The following is a 22,744-nucleotide window of genomic DNA, read 5'->3' on the forward strand; positions in this document are numbered from 1 at the left end:
CGAGTTAAAACATTTCGCGCTTTAAATGGTGAACGTTATTACAAGAAGAAAACAAGTCTATGTGAAAATAAGAAACTAAACCGTTGACGCAAAACAAATACACGTTCGTCATTGACGTCGTGGTCTTACCAAGCTAAATCTATAATATACTTCGTTTGCGAAACTTCACCTGTTAAGTAGTACTTCCTTTTAAGACTACACTTATTGACCAATGTGTTCAGTGTTGCGTTATATGTGTACCACTGCCAATGCAGTAGCCAGCATCAGTAGGTAATTTGTTTAAATGGATACATGCATGGTTGCTACAATAAGAATCATAAGATACATATATACACACACATAGAGGTACATGCATGCCTCAATGCAGATGGCGCATTGGCTTGTGGAATTAATTTTAATGTTTTGTTCACGATGCAGATGCTTTCCCCATTACCTGCAATCTGCCCATACAGCAATTTGAAACTGTACTTTAAATATTTACACACCCAGTAAACTTGAGACGTTGGGTCAACGTTGCGTTTTTTTTAAATTATATAGATTTAATATATTGTCAACTTAGTGACTGAAAGCATCACCAAGCCGTTGCCAATATAATATTAAAATTTTCATAAATACGTGAGTCAAAACAGAAGGGCAATAGGTGGTAGGATTAAAATATTGGCATTGGTTGAACTAAATTTTTGTTGGCATGGGGCAGATATTTTGTCGACCTGCACTTAGCCCCTCGAGCTCACAATATGATTTTCTACTTGGCTTAAGCAAGTGTGTTTAAATAGTGAACGTATATATGTATGTGTGGCCGCGTTCTTGAGTCTCAGGTTAATCAGAAATAACAACAAAATATGAAAATCAGCCATTGGTTACGGTTGGACGATCCAAAACGTGTTTTTGTTTTGGATTGATTCCAAAGTATGACGTCACAGGAAATTACGCCACTTGTAAACGTCACTTCCATGCTATTCTCCGAAGAGGCAGTGTTGTTGTGGCATCGGATGACGCCAATCTTGTCAGCAAGAGTTAAACAATTACGTCACGTTGAATGATCTTAAATTGTCCAGAAACTGGCATTTAAAAATCAAAAGCTTTTCCCACGCATGTATTTGTAAATACCATAAGATACATAATTTGTATATATGCATGCATAAATACAGAAGGATCATTGGTTGGTGGACTTATTATATTTTGTATTTGGCAATGAACTAGAATTATTTTGCCAATGTAATTATTAGTATTACTCAATATTTTTATGTCATTGGATTGTTTCCAATATTTGGGTTATTTTCCGTTGATACGGAAAGTTCGGAAGATCCCGCAAATGTTTTTGCTCCTGGATTGTTCTGACAATGTGATGTCATTCCAATGTTGCTACCTTGATGCTTTTCCCAACAAAATTTAGCCGCTGTCACACGACATCGCTTTTGCATTATTTATCAACATACAAACGTGTTCACGTTATAGTTGTTTTTTTTCTACCGTTTGCCCTTTCCGTAAAAAAAGTAGTTATTAATGTAAAAAAAATCATTAAATGTAGTACATGAACAATTAAAGTAATTGAAATGTAATACATTTCCAAAAATAAGAAATAAACTCTGAAATTGGGCCTATAAATAAAAAAACGTGATATCTAGAAAAATGTAATACAAATTCATCCCGAATCCATGCATGTGTAATAATAATAATGAAAATAATTCCAATTTCAAAATGTTTAAGTACAATTTTAAGGTGTCATTTTTTTAGATGTATGGACCCTTCACATCTGTATGCCATGGAATGCCTCGATTTTGGTGGGAAAAGCGAGGAAGTGAGCTAATACGATGTTGTACATGCAGACGAATAGGAAATAAACCACAATAAAATTTGTATCTTTCGAAATTTCATTTCTAGGCGCAGTTTTATTTTTGGATCGTTCAGATTGAGCCAAAATCGGAAATGATCCATAATTTATACACTACATGATACGATGGATCAGATTCCTATTCACACACACCAATACCGAAGGGCCAATGCTTTGTGGACTTGCGTATGACTGTATATTTTATATTTTTTGTCATGAAGCAGATCCTTCACCTTCATTATTTATGTTCGTGCATTTTAATTGTTATAGTTTACAGAATACTACGTTGTATAATATAACATTCTTGATGGTTGTATAATATGTTTTTCTTAAGATATAATGATATGGTTAATTATCGTTTGCTCATTATTGTTTGGCACTTGTGTCACACCATCATCATTACTTTCATAGTTAAATGAATGTTTAAATTATTTTTGCGTAACTAACAAAATGTCCATTAAAAAGCGTTGTAGATGCTAAAGTTGTGACTGTAGTTTTTAAATAATTATAGCAGACTTCTGTTGAGTGAAGTTGTGAATGGCACCTGAGTAATCGTCATTCCTACTGGAAATACAGCAAAGTATAAAACCGCTACAAATTAAATGCGAAATACAATTATAAAGTTACGGGAATACTGACATGGCAACAGGCGTCACGTCGCAAATATGTATATTGTATCACCATGACAGATTATAGGACGCCAACCATGATCATTAGTTCACGGGAGTTTTTGCGGGTTTAGGCCACGTAATGATCTGGGCCACTTTGTTGTTGTTGCTGACTATGAATGAACCCAAACAAAAAATTCCATCGCCACACGGTGCACAAGTGGTTCGGCACGCCAATTCTTATTGTCACAGGGTGGTGGCGGGTTTAACGACACATTTATATTTATGCAATCTAACCCAAAAAAACCTCTTATGGATACTATTGGTCACGAAAGCCTACGTGTTAAAACGAAGTTGAAGGGCGAATCTCACAACCAATTTTGAGCAACCAAAGTTGAATGAGACCAAATTTTGTCAGAGGTTGCTTTTTTTGTTTTCGGGCCCTGTGAGGTTTTCCACACCCCCACCACAGTGGCCACTTCTAAATGAAGGCCCGAGGCCTATATACAGAATTTTAGCCTTCCGATTTCATTCTGACATCTTAGGATTGTCGTACGGTTTTAATTAATTTACGCTTCTTATGTACTATAATTTTAGCAGTTTTAAGACAATTGTCTTTGTAACTTTTGCGAAGTGGCTTTGAACCTTGTGGTATGAAAGGCACTCATAAAAACAAAGATTATTATTATTAAATTTTCGTGGCCTAACCCCAAATAAATCTACCTACGATTCATGATAGTACCCCTGTTAGACTATAATATATATCTCTTCATCTTTAATCTTCTGCTATTAATCGATAGAACAGAAGAAGACTATAATATAGAGGTTACTTGCATATGTACCTAACTTTTTCTGGCACCTCTTTCGTATTATATATGCACTGTTTTTTTTCTGTCGATTTGCAAGCGTTTTATTTCACGACATGAAAACACCTCGCTTGCTAGTTGTGCAATGTTCCTGAAGGGACCCATTACTCGTTCTCCACAATGTTGATGCATTTGTATTTTGTTTCTGCGCTCGTGCGCCACCACAGATCTCCATTTGTAAAATATCCGGGGGCACGTGGCTAAACGGCACCACCCGCGTAACAACAAATCAAATTAACTCGGATAATCGTGGCCGCGTAAACTCGCAGCGTAAAGTCAACCGTAATCGCTGTGCACCCCCTCTTGGCCCCCGCCGTGTCCACGCGTTACCTGTTGTACGTGCGTGTCCATGACATCATCGGTGTCCGTGTGTGTGTGCGTACGCGTGTGCTCGTACGCAGCTGGGGCGAGCCGAGGGCCGGGTGAAGAGGGCCAGCAGGTGTTCCACGGCACAGGCTATTGCAAGTGGTTCAACGTGCGCATGGGCTTTGGCTTCATCGCCATGACGAACCGCGAGGGCCAGCCGGTCGACCCGCCGCAAGACGTCTTTGTCCACCAAGTGAGTGCCATCGGCCATTGTCGGTTTACCTCCCCCACCCACTCGCCCGTCCACCTGCCCCCCCCCCCCACTCCTCCTGCCTCGTGCCAGCGTTAATTTATTCAGCGTTTTTATTTTGAGCGAAAGGCTTAGTCCTGGTCGACGACAACCCGTGGAATTATGGGTCGAGTGTTTGTTTTTTTGGTAAATTTGTGGTCGTTATTCTCTCTCATTTTAGTTGGCTCAAGGAGTATAACTTTGAATCCATTCATGGTGAATAAATTTTGGCATTAGGGGCACGCAATTCCCCCCCCGCACCCCCATATCAGGACTCGTGGGCCCGAGGAAACCCTTGTGCCAGGGGGAGGAATAAGACAAGTGGGGGGCATCCACTTGATTCCCCACGCAAAGGCCCATGCCAACCGCGCTAGGGCCCATGCCAACCGAGCAAGGGCCGATGCCGTCGGCCATGCCCGGGGAGCTTCCTGTCTCCCACGTGTGCCAACGTGGGCTGGCGCCGTGCACGCTTGACCGCCGTGAGACGTCGAGAATAGATTTTGCGAGTCGCCTCTCCACCCCCCCCGCGGGTGCACGAGTAAGAGTTTACAAGGGCACAGCGGCGCATGCAGATGTTACGTAGGTCCCATTATCGTGTTGATACAATGTAGACAGCCGAGCAGGTCGCAATCAGTGTGGGCAGGTTACCGCGTTCGTGTAACTGCGGCTCCAACGCCGGGGCGCGTTCGACGCAGCGACGGCGTTGCTGTTGCGCGTCTCGCTCTCGATCATTTGTGGCCAAGTCACTTCTGAAAAAGAGCTCTATAGCCCAGTGGGCCTTACCCGCTAAGATCAAGATAGTTTAGTTTTACGCACGCTGCACGGGTCACATTTTTTCGTGGTCCTTGCCCCCCCCCCCCCCCCGCACGTCCAATTAGCACAGTTGGTTATGTACAGTGAAAAATAAGTTCAACATCATGCAATACATACAGAAACTAAACGCCCCAAAATAATGATGCCTACACGCTAAATCGAACGACGCGGCATCATTTGCGTTTAACGCGGCAATACATGACGGCATTCTCAGGGGTTCGACCCTTCTCCCTGCGGCCTGTTCCATTACCGTGAAATTTGACCGCCGTGCTGCAGTGCGGATTGATGGCGTTGCGCGGCCGATTGTTTAGCTGTCAGTCGGGGAGATGGGGTGGGGGGGGGGGATCTGCAGCCGTGATGCGTGCACAGCCACGTACGGACGCGACAACGGCCACGGTTAGCAGCAGCAGCAGCAGCAGGCTCTGTGGTTCCAGGGGTGTCGGCCCCTTTTTCCTCTTAATTTTTGCAGGAAACGTTCGATGAATTAAAATCCTCGTTCGGACAGAAGTGGAAGCTGAGAATCCCCACCGTCTTCTCACGAACAAGATGATGCCACGGATTGTTTAGCTGCCCGTGGGGCGCTGCGGTAGCGAGACGTTAGCCCCGTTCGCAAGGTACTGGGTAAGTCACCGAGCCATATATAGCTCTTTTTCAGAAGCGACCTGGCCAACAATTGATAGCACAACAAAGTTGGTACATCATGTGGACATTTATCTAAACGCACGTTCTAAACGTGATGGGAGAAACGAGAAGGAGCCAGAGAAAAATCCACGTGACCACGGGAAGAATACGCAAACTCCGAACATACAGGAGTCGTCAGGGTCGGGATTGAACCCACGACCTCCTGCATACCAGGCGAGGTAGTTAACATCTCGCCACCGCGAGCACCCATCCTCCCCATGTCCCCCCCCCCGTGTGCTGCGTGACATTTGCAGTAATGGAGGCCGATGATTAAGCAAGAGCCACCGAGTGATTGAGTGACAGTGCAGAGGCTTCCGGCGCTTGAGCAAAGTCTATTTTTAAAGACCTACGGCGATCTCGCAAAATGTTTGTTGAGGTGAAGGACTCATTCGCTATGAGAATAATAACCAGTGTCTGCTCTCAGTATATGCAAGCTAAGCAAAAGGTTATGACCCCAAGCAGCTAAAAGGAACCCTGGTGCATGATGAAACAGGGTTGAACTATATTGAACTCAGATGCTTATAATTATTACGAATATAATGAGCCAAGAATTGTGTTGTGTCACTCCACGTTCAGCAGCCCCCCTCATTAATAATCATGAACAGGTGACGTCCTCCACATGGATCCCCCTCATTAATAATCATGAGCGGGTGACGTCACTCCCCATGGGGGGGGCGAGGCGCCTCCTCCCCCCTCCTCGGCGTCAACTTACAACCCTCACTACAAAGGCAGAACCCTCACGTCACGTGATCTCCGTAACGCTGTTGTTGAGACATCGAAGTAAAAAGGACGTCGTGATGAACAAGGGATTATAACCTTTAAATGAAATAAGTCTGTGTCACCGCGGCCTTACAAATAGCACACAAATTGATGCAATGAATATATCACATCGCGGTCTGTCTTTTCGCTTGAATGTTTCAAATTTACTGCAATACACCCATCCTTGGACGGGCTATAGGCTAGTAAATGAATAAAACATCTATCGTACTAATATCACGACTATGTGTGGAGCGGTGGTGTAGTGATAAGCACATTCAAACCTGCCATTTCGAGTTCGATTCCCCCTCACAAGAAATAACAGCGGCGAATATTTGCACCGGTCCTGGGCCTCCCCTAGATCGACTCAGCCTTAAATGAGTACCTGGTGCAGTGTGTAACCATCGGCACTGGGGAGACGGAGGCTGCCAGGCGTAGTTGTTGGCCACCCTATCCCCCGTTTGCCGTGCCGTGCCGGCCTTCATAGGCGCTGCTAGCTCACAGCGCTTTCCCCAACAGTCCGTTGAAGGTTACACAGAGGGGCATCTTTGACTACTAAAATTAATTCAATTGTAATTACAGTAGTCTGTAACTCAACTGTGACGAAATTGGTTTGCATACCTTGTCCAGCTTGTAATATTTGTGCAGTCACGTGACATATCCATATTTACGCACGTATATATTGTTTAGGGTGCTGAGTGGGCTGGCTCCACTACTAATGACGTCGACCCGGGTTTTGAATCGGTAGGGTCTGGCAACAACTCGTACACGTGGGGGTTCTTGCGCCTTCATGGAGGGCCATGTGTAGTAGAAGTAGTCGTAGCAGCTTGGCTGCCCCCCCCCCCCGTCCTGTACCGTGGTTCTCTTGTGCCTGGGAGTTCTGCGGAGGGTTTTTTTCCTGGAGCCCTTCTTTGTCTCTCGTCATCTGCGTGGGGGCCCCTGGCGGGTTGGGGAATTGATGGTGCAAGAGACCGGTTGAATCATTGACTAGTCAAGGACAAGCGAAAGGACCTCTTAAAACTACCCTTCACTTTTACTTGACGCGTTCGGAAAATTGAGTGGTGTTGGGGGCCGGTGGGGGATGGGCCCCGGGAAGACAACAGGGCCTCTCGCTTGGTCTGTAGATGATTACTGGATGGTTTCAGGGTCTTCAAGGCTCTCTGTGTGTTTTGTTGTTGGTGGGTTACAGGTGATGCAGTGGTTAGCGTGCCGCGCTACGAACCCGGCGACCCGAGTTTGATTCCCCGCTCACCACCGACACCGGTGACGATTATCTGAAACCCGATCCTGGGCCTCCTCTAGGTCGGCTCGGCCTCAGATGATTACCTGGTGCGGTGTGTAAACATTGCCACTGGGGAGACAAAGGTGGTCGGGCATGGTGTTGGCTACCCACCCCATGCTTCATAGGCACTTGGCTCAAAAGTCTATGAAGGCTAAACAGGGGATCTTGTTTTGTTGTTGGTTGGGTAAAGGCACAGCCCTGCAATTGCTTTGCTCATGCCTCTGCTGCCGGTGTCTGAAATGTACATCTGAAATCGGCGGTGCCACGATCGCGGTCGGCTATTATCTCCCTCACTTGGTACGCAGGAGGTCACGGGTTTGATCCCGGACCCCGACAATGCCCAATGTATGTTTGGAGTCCGGCGTGTTCTACCCACGATCTCGCGTGGATTGCTCTCCGGGGTTCCTCTGGGGTTTTTTCCGCTCCGCATTTTAATAAAACACGCATTTATGCGATGATTTGGCTGATGCTACAAAGTCCCCCACGTGTGATGTCACTTCGATGAGCTTATTCGACGTGGCCAGGGGGGCTTCTGAAAAAAGAGCTCAAAGCTCCCCGGGGCTTCACCCGGTAAATAATAAAATAGTTTAAGTCGTGGAAGCCTCTCTCTGTTATCGGCGACCTCGAGGGAGCCCCCACAAGATGTTATTTTGACCTCCTCATCCACGCTGGCCAGGCGCCTTGGGAGAAGTGGGAGTGTTACCCACACTTTACCCCACCACGAATCCCAAACCAATCGACCAGATTGTAAACACCCGCTGCTGCTGTATGCACTCCTTCGAAAGGGTGAATGGACGAGATCCACTCTGCTTTTGAACAGACAATTGAGCGGATAACAGGGTGCCGCCGGTGGCAAGATGTTCACTCCCTCGCCTGGTATGCAGGAGGCCGTGGGTACGATCCCGACCCTTGACGCCTGTTGTATATTTGGAGTTTGCGTGTCTCTCTCTCTCTCCCCGTGGTCACGCGGATTTTTTTCCGGTTCCTCCCGTTTTTCCCCCTCCACATTTATAGTTAACATCACGCTGTAAACTTGCACGTGATAAGCCACTTCGCTGAGCTATCATTGGTGATGGCCACGTTGCTCCTGCATAGCTCAGTGGGCCTTACGTGGTAAAAATAAAAACGAGTTTTTTTTGTTTTTACACAAATCTAAAGTGACAACTTCAATCTGCTGTTATTAATCCATCCGAAAGAAGAAGTCCACCACCACTCGCGGCCTGCCGACCTACCAACTGTGCTGTACCCATCTGTACCGCCGGGTGGACAGAGGCGGGGCGGAGAGGGGGTGGTGGGCCGGGAACTTCAGGAAAAACCCGCGCCATTTTTTTTCTGCTGCCTCGCCGGGAGATTGAACCCCGGTGACCTCTGGATTGCGAGTCCAGCCCGCCACTGACCGCGGCGCCCGCGGCAGCAGTTGCTGATGCACCGAGTCACTTTACGAGCAATAGGTGTTCAAAGGGCAAGTTTTCCCGCGTGTCCAGATGTCCATGTCGGACACTCCGAATGATTTTATATATATGTCGTCATCGTGAGGTGGCCCTTCGCTGGCGGCGTGTAAATCAAGCGGCATCTGTGATTCCTAGAGAAACGATTCGCCCTCCTTTCATGACCAAGGGGGTGAGAAACGCTCACGAAATTCCGTGGTGTGGGAACGCGAACGCGCTCGGACGGAACCCGGCGTATCCCCTCACGCGGGGGATGGTGCCACGCCGGCGGTGGTGGTGGTGGTGGTGGTGCATTCAGTTTCGTTTGAGTACCGAACCCTTTGGTATTTCCCATAAAAAAAAATAAACTCTTTATTTATAACTTGGTGATCACAGTACCTTCAAAAACTACTCCCCTGTACGTGTGCAAAGGACGATGTTGAATCTTTTGCTCGCTTGTTGTTGTTAATGTAACTTCCCACTTCTGGGCAAAGGCCTCTCCCATTCTCTTCCATTCCTTCCTCCTTTTCCCCGGTTCCCTCTGTCCAGTCGTGGCCTCTGACCTCTGTGAGGTCGTCTCGCTGCTGTTGCTTGTTGCTGTTGTTTATTGGCGCCGTGGAGTTGACGAGAGTGGTGTCAGAGCCTATAGGTTATTCTATTTGCCATGACATCATGCACACCCCTTGCATGCAGGGAGATGATGTTCAAAGGCGGAATGTGTACTGTGTGTATGTTAAAACTATTAAACGAAAGTATATATTGTTTATATTGTTTATATTGTTCGAAACGTCGTGGTTTTTTGTTTATTTTTTATTAATTTTGAACCTATCTACGTGACTTAACCGAAAGACCCAAATAATATATTGTTTATTTTACCAGGTAGGGCCCACTGAGCTGTATAGCTCTTTTTCAGAAGCGATCTGGCTACAAACGGTAGCTCAATGAAGTGGCTTATCACGTGGACATGTATAGCGGCTAAATACTCTAAACGCGTGACGTTGATTCTAAATGTGGAAGGGAAAAACCGGAGGACCCGGAGGAAAATCCACGCGACCTCGCGAAGAGAGACACGCAAACTCCAAATATACAGCAGGCGTCAGGGGTCTGTTTCGAACCCACGACCTCCTGTATACCAAGTGAGGTAGCTAACATCTCGGCATGTTCAATGTCTTTCGCCCCGTACGAGTGTGAGCGCGCGTACACGTTTGAAAACGGCCCTCTCTGTGTGGCTAAAAGGTGTTTTTTAGTGATGGTGGTGGTGGGAGGAGGAGGAAGCTTTGTCCAAAGGTACCAGGGGGGTGCTGGGCATTCCGCGAGCGTTACGTAATCGTGGAACGGTTACATAACCCCCGCGCGCGCGTTCGTGCGCGCGTGTGCACATCCATCGTGATGTACTGCAGTCCCACGCATACGCGGGACATGTCTACAAACACAGTGTGCACGCGTACAAAGACAAAGGTCCCCACCCCCACCCCATAGGCTTAACAGACTGTTGGGGCAAGTGCTGTTAGCGAGCACCTATGAAGGCTGGCACGGCGCACGAGGGGGTGGGTGGCCAGCACCACGCCCGGTCGCCTTTGTCTCCCCAGTACTACACACCGCACCAGGCACTCATTTGATGCTGAGTCGACCTAGAGGGGGCCCAGGACCGGTACAGATAACCGTCGCTGGTGGTTGTGAGCGGGAATCGAACTCGGGGCGCGGGGTCTGTAACGCAGCGCGCTAAGCGCACACGTGACAGCACTTGCGATGAGGTCACCAATTCAAGCAAGAATCTAAAACGAGATTTAATTTCAAACCAGGAGAGCGTTTGAGATCCTCAGCAATCGGCCGCCTTCAAGTTGTCGTCAAGAACAGATCACGTTTTTGCTCTCCCCAAACAAATTGGACTGTTGGTACACCACCACCACCACGTATGATGAATCAAGCTCGGATGCTCGAATATTGGGCTGAGTCAACTTAGGAGTTGCCCAGGCCACATTCAGATACCGGTCGCGACTGGGTTAGTGCCTGGAGGGATCGGGCGAGGAGTCGCTGAGTGGGGTTTTTTGTGTTTTTTGTAAGGTAGAAGCGAGAGTTTCGGTAATTTTTTCTGCTCGTAATCGCCCCCCCCCCCCAGTTGGACCGTTGTACCCCCCCCCCACGCAGTACGCGGTCGTATGGGGGGGGGGGGCGGAACAACACCGCCCAGAGGCTGCGTCGACGATGAGACATATGGTGAGCCGAGCCTCGAACCCGGCTTGTTTGTACGTCCGTCCGTCCACCCTTCTGTCCATTCATTCATTCACCAGCACGCCCGCCCGCCCGCCCTGCTCGCTCGCCCCGCTCGCCCATTCATGTGAGCAGCAGCAGCAGCCCCCCACCCACCCCCTCCCTGCTGTCGGCGGTGGGGTTTGTTTTTATGAATTGGCTCGTACAAGTCGCCGCCACTGGTGGCTGCCCCACCACCACCACCACCACCCGGCCCAGGCCCCCACCACAACAACCACCACCACCACCACCACACCCCATCACCCACCACTTCATTCGCGTTCATAAATACGAGACTTGAGCGCAAGGACAAGCGATTCCATTACGCGCACAATGACACACAACAAGTGAAAGATCCCCCGTGTAGCCTGAACAGGCTTTTGGGGCAAGCGCTGTTCGCGAACAGCACCTATGAAGGCCGTCACGGCACACGAGGGGGTGGGTGGCCAGCACCACGCCCGGCCCTCTTTGTCTCCCCAGTGGCGATCTTTACACACCGCACCAGGCACTCATTTGAGGCCGAGTCGACCTAGGGGACGCCCAGAACCGGTTCAGGTAATCGTCAACTGTGTTGTCAAGCGTGAGCAGGACTCTTGAACACCTTCTCGACCTCGCCCGCGTCTCCTTGAAATGTCCGCTTGAGTCTCCCGCCTCGAAACCGGGGTCTCACCGAGGGGTCTCGCTCGGGGGTCTCTTGCAGGGGTCTCACTCGGGGGTCTCTTGCAGGGGTCTCGCTCAGGAGAATCCCAGAAATGGAACCAGACCCCGGCGCGGCATTGCCTGAATCTCCAGCTGATGACAGCAGTGTAGTTCCTCTGCAGACCTCGTGCGTAAGCTGCCTATTTGGAGTTTGCGCGTCTCTCTCTGTGTCTCTCTCTCTGTGTGTCTCTCTCTCTGTGTGTCTCTCTCTGTGTCTCTCTCTCTCTGTGTATCTCTCTCTGTGTCTCTCTCTCTGTGTCTCTCTCTCTCTCTGTGTATCTCTCTGTGTCTCTCTCTCTGTGTCTCTCTCTCTCTCTGTGTATCTCTCTCTGTGTCTCTCTCTCTCTCTGTGTCTCTCTCTCTCTGTCTCTCTCTGTGTCTCTCTCTCTCTCTCTCTGTGTCTCTCTCTCTCTGTGTCTCTCTCTCTCTGTGTCTCTCTCTCTCTGTGTATCTCTCTCTGTGTCTCTTTATCTGTGTATCTCTCCCCGTGGTCGCGTGGATTTTGACGCAGGCCGTCGGGTGTTTTTCTCCAACACATTCAGAAACACGCTTTCCGCGTGTTTGGCCGCTATACGTTTCCACGTGGTAAGCCACTTGGTTGAGCAATCATTCGTGGCCAGGTCGCTTCTGTAAAAGAGCCACTTAGCTCAGTGGGCCTTACCTGGTAAAATAAAAAAAATAGTTTAGTCGTAGTTCCGTCTCTCCATAGGATGACTGCTGTTGACTTGTCACAAAAAGTTGTGGTCGTTTCATTTTTCCCGGTCAGAGAGATGACAGGCTGAGTCGACTCCTAGACCAGAATGTCGGCTTGTTAATCAAAGTTGTGAGTCAGTGGCTCTAACCGTATTGCCGTGTGGAGCCAGCATCACCTTGACGCAATGGATTTGCGCGTAAATTTCACAACAACAACCACGCGCACAACAGCAACCACGTGCACAACAACAACCACGCGCACAACAACAACAACCACGCGCACAACAGTAACCACATCCACAACAACAACCACGCGCACAACAGCAACGACCACATCCACAGCAACAACCACGTGCAGCATTTACCCGAATGCCTTCTGCAGCACGTGCTGTTGTTGTGCACGTGGTTGTTGTGCACGTGGTTGTTGTTGTGGATGTGGTTGTTGTGCGCGTGGTTGTTGTTGTGCACGTGGTTGTTGTTGTGCGCGTGGTTGTTGTTGTGGATGTGGTTGTTGTGCACGTGGTTGTTGTTGTGCACGTGGTTGTTGTGCGCGTGCTTGTTTTTGTGCGCGTGGTTGTTGTTGTGCACGTGGTTGTTGTTGTGCGCGTGGTTGTTGTTGTGCGCGTGCTTGTTGTTGTGCGCGTGGTTGTTGTTGTGCACGTGGTTGTTGTTGTGCGCGTGCTTGTTGTTGTGCGCGTGGTTGTTGTTGTGCACGTGGTTGTTGTTGTGCGCGTGGTTGTTGTTGTGCGCGTGGTTGTTGTTGTGCGCGTGGTTGTTGTTGTGAACGTGGTTGCTGTTGTGCACGTGGTTGTTGTTGTACGCGTGATTATTGTTGTGCACGTTGTTGTTGTTGTACACGTGGTTGCTGTTGTGCACGTGGTTGCTGTTGTGCGCGTGGTTGTTGTTGTGCACGTGGTTGCTGTTGTGCACGTGGTTGTTGTTGTACGCGTGATTGTTGTTGTGCACGTTGTTGTTGTTGTACACGTGGTTGCTGTTGTGCACGTGGTTGCTGTTGTGCGCGTGGTTGTTGTTGTGCACGTGGTTGCTGTTGTGCACGTGGTGGTTGTTGTGCATGTGGTTGCTGTTGTACACGTTGTTGTTGTACACGTTGTTCTTGTGCACATGGTGGTTGTTGTTGTGCGCATGGTTGTTGTTGTGCGCGTGGTTGTTGTACGCGTGGTTGTGCGCATGGTTGTTGTGCGCGTGGTTGCTGTTGTGCACGTGGTTGCTGTTGTGCACGTGGTTGCTGTTGTGCACGTGGTTGCTGTTGTGCACGTGGTTGTTGTGTGCGTGGTGGTTGTTGTTGTGCATGTGGTGGTTGTTGTGCGCGTGGTGGTTGTTGTGCACGTGGTTGTTGTGCACGTGGTTGTTGTGCGCGTTATTGTACACGTGGTTGATGTTGTTGTACGCGTGGTGGTTGTTGTGCGCGTGGTTGTTGTTGTTGTGCGCGTGGTTGTTGTGCGCGTGGTTGTTGTGGTGCGCATGGTTGTTGTGCGCGTGGTTGTTGTGGTGCGCGTGGTTGCTGTTGTGCACGTGGTTGTTGTTTTGCACGTGGTTGTTGTGCACGTGGTTGTTGTGCGGTTGGTTGTTGTGCGCGTGGTTGTTGTTGTGCACGTGGTTGTTGTGCGGCTTGTTGTTGTGCGCTTGGTTGTTGTGGTGCGCGTGGTTGTTGTTGTGCGCGTGGTTGTTGTTGTGCGCGTGGTTGTTGTTGTGCGCGTGGTCGTTGTTGTGCACGTGGTTGTTGTTGTGCACGTGGTTGTTGTGCGCGTGGTTGTTGTGCACGTGGTTGTTGTGGTGCGTGGTTGTTGTGGTGCGTGGTTGTTGTTGCACGTGGTTGTTGTGCACGTGGTTGTTGTTGTGCGCGTGGTTGTTGTGCACGTGGTTGTTGTGCACGTGGTTGTTGTTGTGCACGTGGTTGTTGTGTACGTGGTTGTTGTGTACGTGGTTGTTGTGCGCGTGGTTGTTGTGTACGTGGTTGTTGTTCGCGTGGTTGTTGTGCGTCGTTGTTGTGCGTGGTTGTTGTTGTGCACGTGGTTGTTGTGCACGTGGTTGTTGTGCACGTGGTTGTTGTGCACGTGGTTGTTGTGCACGTGGTTGTTGTGCGTGGTTGTTGTTCACGTGGTTGTTGTGCGCGTGGTTGTTGTTCACGTTCCGCATCACCGAACACGATTGGCGCGTTTGGTTTGCCAGTCGGTCGGAGCTCAACGTGAGAACAACACGCAAAGCGATGGCTGAAACAGCACTTTAAGAATCTCGTAAATTACATAACACACATCACATGTAGACATCTCATGCGCCCCGTACACAGTTAAACGAACACACTACACACTGGGATACTGGAAGATAATTCAAGGTTAAATGGGTAACCTCTGAATGGTATTTGTTATCAACTTTCTCCTTTTTCCTCACACCGTTTGCAATGGACCTGCTGTTCCCCTTACGATCACCCACTCCTTTTACGAACCATCTCCTTTTTATCTTACCTTTCCTAACTCTTTTCATTTGACCAGGTAAGGCCCACTGAGCTATACATATAGCTCTTTTTTTTCGCAAGCGACCTGGCCACAAATGATAGCACAACGAAGTGGCTTATCAAGTCGAAATTTCTAGCAGCCAAATACTCGAAACGGTGTGATGTTGATTCTAGACGTGGGAGGGAACAAATCGGAGGATCCGGAGAAACATCCACACAACCATGGCGGAGAGAGAGAACACGCACGCTCCAAATATACAGCAGCAGGCGTCGGGGTTGGGATCGAACCGACGACCTCCTGTGTACCAGGCGAAGTAGTTAACATCTCGCCATGGGGAGAGAGAGAGAGAACACGCACACTCCACATATACAGCAGGCGTCGGGGTTGGGATCGAACCGACGACCTCCTGTACACCACGCGAGGTAGTTAACATCTCCTCGCCAGCGTTTGACGCGATTCGTTTGTGTGCTTTGCTTGCGTCTATCTGCCGGCTGTGCTGCTTGCCGAGTGCGATGTGCCCTGGTGCGTCGAATAGATACCAACGCTGGAGGACAGAGGCAGCGCGCAGTCTTGGCCGCAGTCTTGGCCGAGGCAACGGAGATAGTGGAGGAGAAGAGACTCGTGACTTACCCTGAAGCTTGGGGATGGGGGGGGGGTATTTTTTATGCACGAGTTCTGAGACAAATGCCTCCCCCCCCCTCCAATCCCACTTCTAGATTCCCCCAGCACCATCCCCACCTCCCCCCACATCTCTCTCTCTCTCTCACCACCCACCCAACCACCCCCAACCATCACCCTCTTTTTTTTTTAGGAATGCGAGTTTTCTTTTCACAATGGCTCGGTTAAATACTAACGTTTGGGGAAGGAAACAGAGTGGAGGGTGTGTGTGTGTGTGGTGGGCTTTCTGCGTGGCATCCCCCTCTCCCACCACCCCAGCTCCCCTCTCCCACCGCAGCAAGAGATAATAGCCGCGGGCTAATCATTACCAGCGATGGGAGTGCGGCTGCTTGCGGGTAGCTGGGGCAAATAATACGACGACCGGGGCGGGGGAAAAGGAGATCTGCCCGAGCGTGTATAAATAGCAAGGGTGAATACATGGACATGCGTCGTTTTATTTTTGAGCGGCGGTGGTGGCGGTGGTGGCGGTGGTGGCACTCTCAGTGACCTGTACAATCCCAAGCGCCATCGACGGGCGAGGGGTGGGGGGTCGTAAGATGCCCCCCCAGTCACGGTGGATGATGCGGGGACGTGCGTTTGAATCGTGCGTTTATACTCCACGCCTCCCTGCGTCCGCCACCTGCGCACGGCGCGACATTCAAACTCTGGACGTCGCCGCTCTCTGCTGCTGTGTCCCGTGAGAGGCTTCGCGGAGAGAAATCCTTCCGAGATCGGGCGGGCGGACGGGCGGGCGGGCGGGCGCTTGTGGTGCGCATTTGTTTGGCCGGTTCCGTCTTAGTACCGAAGGAACGCGGAAACACCCAGCGGGTAAAATCAACAACGGTTGTCCCTTTGGATGGACTTTCACCTGCGAAGATGAATTGTGGAATTTCCATCGTGAGCCCGAGGCCGCGAACAAGCACTGAGCGCCGTAACACGGAGGGGGTTAACGCTGCGAGGGCCGTACGTATGGGCTCGTGAACACTTATTTTGTCATTTCGATGCAATTTTGGTTATTTGTTTGTACCGCCATGTACCAACCTTGCAACCCGGCGTGTACAAGATCTGCCTGATCCACCAAACTCCAAAGCGTCGCATGGCGTGAGCCGAACGTGCGTTAATTCAAGACCGCCTATTTATAGATGACCTGCGGCATTGATTCCGTAATATAAATAATTAAAATATTCCCCAGCGCCACGGTGTTATTTAATAGCTCACGGTTTGCCGAACGTACGCTCTCCTGCAGCGAGGTCCCAGTCTTCGGCCCATCCTGTGCTCCCTCTTCGCTCGCGAGGAGGGAGGTTGGCGGACGTGCCCAGAGCGTCAGTTTTTTGGGGGGGTATAATATCGGTCTGGAAAGCCAAGTTGGCCTCAATGGTTAATATTCTGTTTTATCTGAAGACACACAAAACACAATGTTTTGCCCTATGTCCATTAAGTTTTCCCATAATGCTCCACGGCAACGCGTGCTGAGTGCACGTGTACAGTTACCGCTTCTTGCGATGAACGGGGGGAGGAGGGGGGATTTGTTACACAGATGATCCCGTCTATTTTACACGAGGGAGATCCGTGGTTCTTGTGAGCACAACAGCAACAGACACAAGACAAATTGAACAAATGTTCCACAACCAACAAACGAGGTATTTGCCGGTCGTAAACGAAACTGGGCAATTATATAACGTGAAGGACCCCCAGTTGAATCCAAAGCTGCTGCCTGGATTCATACCCATGATCTCGGTGATGCTGATTGAGAGGCCTGGTCTCTGGTGCCAACGACGAGCCCCACCCCCCTTCCTCTTGTGCAAACGTGTCCCTAAAATGATGACTAAACAGATTGTCGGGGAAAGTGCTGCATGCACGCACGCATTTATTAACTCATTCGTACGCACAATTAGTACGTACGTTTGCAGTATGACAATACATAAAACGCATGTGGGGGGGGGGGGGGGGTGGGAGTGCTCTTTTCCAGTAGCGGCTAGTAGACCCCAGTAGCATTAGTTTAGCAAGCCGGACTGCTGGTGGGACCCATGAGATTGAAGCCAGTGCAGAGTGTTTGCGACGCTGAAGTAAATGCTTTGTGGGGCGACACAAGTCTGACGGTTTGGAAAGATTGACATTGTTTTTTTCATGCAGAGATGTGCAGCAGAAGTTGATTTATTTTAAGATCAGCATTGACCCACTACTCCACTGGGTGAGGTTTTGTACGATTGTATTTGTTTTGCTCTGGCAGGGCCCCCTCGTCGTATGGGAGGTGAGCGCGCTTGCCGACAGCGTTTGTTAAACCATCGGCATGAGTTCATGACGAGCGTTGCTCTCGCTGATGAGCCACAAAATGCTGAGACAAGTCCAGCTTTTGCATGCTCCAACAAATCCTGCCCGATCGGGACTAGCCTGGAAGGCCAATGAGCCGATCGATGAATGTATAGTGAAATGTGCATGCCAGGCTTTATGCAAAGATAGACCTATTTATTTACGTATTTTATGTATTTGATTACCCAGGATGCCACAGTGTGAAAAAAACAACAATCACAAATAATGTTATTGTTGTTGTTGTAAATGTTTCGTGGTGTTTGGATGAGCACAAGACCCCCCCCCCCCCCAGGAGGGGCGAGCAAACGGCTTCTTCTTGGCTGTGTTGAATGCACGCGGGATTGATGGAAAAGGATGGACCCCCAGAGGAATGGGGGGGGGTTGAATGAGAAGCCGAGGATCAGTGAATGACTCAATGGTGCCGTTTGATGTGTCCCCGTCGGCCGCGCGCGAGCCAGGGATGGCGGTTGAAGGGTTGGGGGACTTGATGAGGCTTAACGCTTTTAATTATTTGGAATAAAAACAAAAGATTGGCTTAGGGATTTTTTTTTTCGGGCGGTGGGCTTTTGCTTTACATATTTATTTACTTGGTTTAAACAAAAAAAAAGGATGGCCCGAGTTGGGCGAAGAGAAACATTCTGCAAATAAATATATAACCAAACACATCGATTTTAAAAAGTAACACCACCGCTTTGTAACGGTGTTGCTGGAGGACCGAGAGAGTTGTTATTAACGCCAATTCTCACGTCCACGGAGGGAGCTGTGGCCTACGTGCCTGTGTGCGTTGAACTTCTTTCGCACCGTACACCGCCAACCCGCGCGTTCATCGGAGGTGTCCTTGCGATGTCACAAAGTCGGTGGCAGCACCACACGTAAGTGGTTTATCTTCTTTTTTTACTCTGTTGCGTCCGCACGTGTTTCCCGTGCACCCTGGGAGGGGAAGGGGAGGGTGTTTAAATACCCCTGCCATAGGAATGTGGAATTTTCACCGTCAGCCTTGTGTGGGGAGATGACAGTAATCCCCACAAAGGTTTGACATTTTAAATGACCTACAGAGGAGCCCCATTGGCACTGTAAGATATTGTCAACACCATATATTATCATACACATGAATAATAGTTATTATTCATATTATTATTATAATACATATTTATTCGTGTTTATGCTGGAGTTTTAGTTTTTACATAACGTGTAAACTATAGTAATGGTAATAATAAATGTTCTCCCCATTTCTCAATCCACTGCTGCGTGAAGGAATCCCCATTAAGGGCGGTTTGACCATACTTCACCACATTGGTCAGTGCATGTTTGTGTGTGTATATGGTATACGGTATATATATATACACGTCCTGTATAAGGATTACAAATAAGCTAGCACGTGCTTTAATCGTAACATCCACAGCCCGTACTTGAAGTTAGCCGTGTCCACAACGCGCGCAATAGTGATCAACGGAACAGCACAAGCGCTGTGCGGTCTCCTCTCGCTTAGACCGTGCGCTGTGTTTGTGGCTTCACCTCTCTTATCCGTTACACCTTTAACGGTGCTGTTTGTTGCTGGCCAACTCGGAGCTTTTTTTTTTAGCCTCGGCAAGCTTAATTTGAAAAAAAAAAATCCGTACATTATAATATTTTTTTTTAAGGTCAGCACACTTATGCCAATGAACAAACATTCACCGAGATAGGATTATTGTTTTGTTCTCCATTCGAGTCTTGTCGGTTTTCCCCGTCATTAATAGTTTGTCTTTTCAAAGGTTAATGGTAAGCGCCGGTTGTGGAAGCGTCCTCCGAACACACCGTGCGTACATAAAACGACGACGACGGGTTTGGGATGCCCGAGTGATAAACTGAAACATAAAGGGAGCGTTGCCAAACACGGCCAAGTTGTCTTGAAATCTTTTTTTAAAAAAATGTGAAAACCTCCACCCCCTCAACCCCCTCCCCCACTCCCCCCCCCCTGTTGCCCCCCGAAAAAGTCCAAGCCAAAAATACTTGGCCAAATTATCTGAAGAAAAAAAACAACGGTTAAAGACTCTTTCCTGAGAGTTTTAAATAGCTGCCCCAAGTCTCAGTAATGGCATGAATGGAAAGACTCGGGGGTTGGGGGGGGGGGGTGAGAGTGAGTGTGTGTGAGTGCGTGTGTACGTGGGGTGTGTGTGTGCGCGTGTGTACGTTGGGAGCGGTGGTATAGCGGTTGGCGCGCTGCACTACGAACCTGGCGGCCCGAGTTCGATTCCCGCTCATGGCCACCAACACCGACGGTGATTATCTGACCCGGTCCTGGGCCTCCTCCCCTAGGTCAACTCGGCCTCAAATGAGTACGTGATGTGTAAACATCGCCACTGGGGAGATAAAGGCGGCCGGGCGGGGTGCTGGCTGCCCGTACCGGCCTTCATAGCTGCCCGCTGACAAGCACTTGCCCCAACCGTCTGTCAAGGCTATACGGGGGTTCTTTGTCTTTGTAGTTGGGGGGGGGGGGTAAAAGGGTCTCAGCTTGAAAGCAGAGGGGGAGGGGGGGTGGTGCAAATGATGTGAACAGGGAAAAAAAGGGAGGCTAATCCTTTTTGTTCTACATACTTCACCTCTTCACTGCTCGCTCACAGATCGGTGAAATTCAGCATGGGGTTTCCTTTATCTGTTATTGGGTTCTCACCCCCACTCCTCTCTCTCTATATATTTGTTGTATTTACAACCTTAAATAAATCTTTAACTTTTATAGTAATCGTTACGGTTCAATACGACGCACAAGTAAAAATGGGCCGTCGAAAAACATCCGAATTGGCTTTTAGTGGCTCTGGGTTTTGTTGTTTTTTTATCATGATGTGCTTTGAATGAATATGCTGGGGAACATTAAATACACAGCATATGTAGTTAGACGTGGACGGAGAGTCGTTAACATCCGTGCATACTTGCACGGTCGGAATAAGAACGCTGACGTAATTCGCAGCTTTTCATTTACTATTTTGGCTCCGAGATGTTTCGACGGTGTGTTTTGTCGCAGAGTAAACCTTTGTGCACCCACGTTGCGTTCCATGCCGTGTTCGGGGACGGATACAGAAGCGTCTCGTCAATGCAACGCGATAACTTGGTTCTTGGGCGTCCATCAGAATTAATTTCGACAAAACGGCACGTGCAGCTCTGGAAAATACGCTGTTTTGTTTATCTTAAATAAATGCTGAATGTTTTTTTTTGTTAGAATGCGTGTGTGTGTGTATATATACACACGAGGGGAGCGGTAGTGTAGCGGTTAGCGCGCTGCGCTATGAACCTGGCGACCCGGGTTCGATTCCCGCTCACGGCCAACACCAGTGACGATTATCTGAACCGGTCCCGGGCCTCCCCTAGGTCGACTCGGCCTCAAATGAGTACCTGGTGCGGTGTGTAAACATTGCCACTGGGGAGACAAAGGCGGTCGGGCGTGGTGCTGGCCACCCACCCCCTCGTGTACCGTTCCGGCCTTCATAGGTGCTCGCTAACAGCACTTGCCCCCTACAGTCTGTTAAGGCTACACGGGGGATCTTTGTCTTTGTGTACACACGCACTCATTGCATAACAAATATGCAACAAGGCGCGTATCTCCGTCGTTTCACGTTTGATTTTAGGACCGCCTGATTGCACTTCCGAGTGGATTTTGTTTGGTGTCAATGTGAAGCGGAAGACGCTAAGTGTTGAGAAATAGCTGAACGTGGGCGGAGAAGGGCCCCCTGTATGTTCTTTGGCTGAAAAAGGAAAAACAGCTCAACGGTTGGCGATGCCCACCTCTAGCGATTCGCTATTTTTAGCCGTAACTCAAAAATGTCAAACAAATCGCAATAAGCTCGCAGAGGTCGATACAATTTGCTTAAGCTCTGTACACGGCTCGTTCTTTTGTTTCCATCACCGTCGCTAATTCGACGACGAATTTAGCTGAATGTCCGTGCACGTTGCCTGCGCGGTTTTTATTTTGCGGAGAGTCATTGGTTGTTGCTCTTGTGGTGTTTTGGCGAAAGAGAGTAACGAGTTAAGCAACGTTAAAATGTAGAAAAAATGAGAAGCTTGCAAGCACATCGCCACCACCGGCCTTTGTCGTCGTCAAGAACACCGCCTACCAACCGCGAATTTTCCGAGTTGAGCATCAGGCGCAGTCTGGATTTTTCAGATTTGTTAATTGCCCATTTGTTGTGCGTCCCGTCGACAAGGCGTTCCTTTTAAGAAAAAAAAGTAGTTCGGTTCTGCGTTGCCTCTTCCTCAAAAATGCGACACATTTGGTCGTGAACAATGCGGCCTTAAAAATATATATATAACAGACAACGTTTCGGGCAGTGGCTCTTCACAGCACATTGAGAGGCCACTCTTTGTGGCCACTCTTGGTGGCCTATCTCTTTGCGCTCTGAAGAAGAACCACTTGCCCCGAAATGTCGCCTGCAATATAAGTATTTTTTTTGTCCTTTTTACGTGCACCTGTAGCTAGCTTCACCTGGCGCCTCTTGCTCCCACACGTTTGCACTGACCTTTTTAGATTCGCGTGCGTTCGTGTCGGCGTTCGACTGCAACGTGAAGCGTTGCACTGTTTTTGTTTTAAATGGCGTCTGCGTTTCCTTCACGACCGTCAAACACCTCGTCCGTTAGTCGTGTAATGCTCCTTATAAGGCCCCTGTACTCGTCCTCTGCAACGTTTACGTTTTTTTTGTCGCTGCTGCTGAACGAGCCCGATCTCCCTTGTAAAATAGCTGAGGAACTTGACCACAGTGGGGTCATCCGCGCAATTTTCTTTAGTTTTTTTTTACGATGAATAAAAAAAAACTTTCACTTTGAAAGCCCCG

General features: G+C 49.0%; 1 protein-coding gene across 2 annotated transcripts in view; it reads left to right on the forward strand.

The window, feature by feature from the left end:
* LOC116953043 (protein lin-28 homolog B-like) overlaps window positions 1-22,744 on the forward strand; it is a 91,401-nt gene that overhangs the window by 9,778 nt on the left and 58,879 nt on the right. For both annotated transcript variants that reach the window (XM_032972882.2, XM_032972881.2), the window contains exon 2: window positions 3,710-3,867. In XM_032972882.2, the coding sequence (XP_032828773.1) occupies window positions 3,710-3,867 (158 nt within the window). The remainder of the gene's footprint in view (window positions 1-3,709; window positions 3,868-22,744) is intronic.

This window comes from Petromyzon marinus, chromosome 49, assembly GCF_048934315.1.
Source record: "Petromyzon marinus isolate PM22_M1 ecotype Great Lakes invasive population chromosome 49, UKy_Petmar_22M1.pri1.0, whole genome shotgun sequence".
In the NCBI taxonomy this organism is placed as follows: domain Eukaryota; kingdom Metazoa; phylum Chordata; class Hyperoartia; order Petromyzontiformes; family Petromyzontidae; genus Petromyzon; species Petromyzon marinus.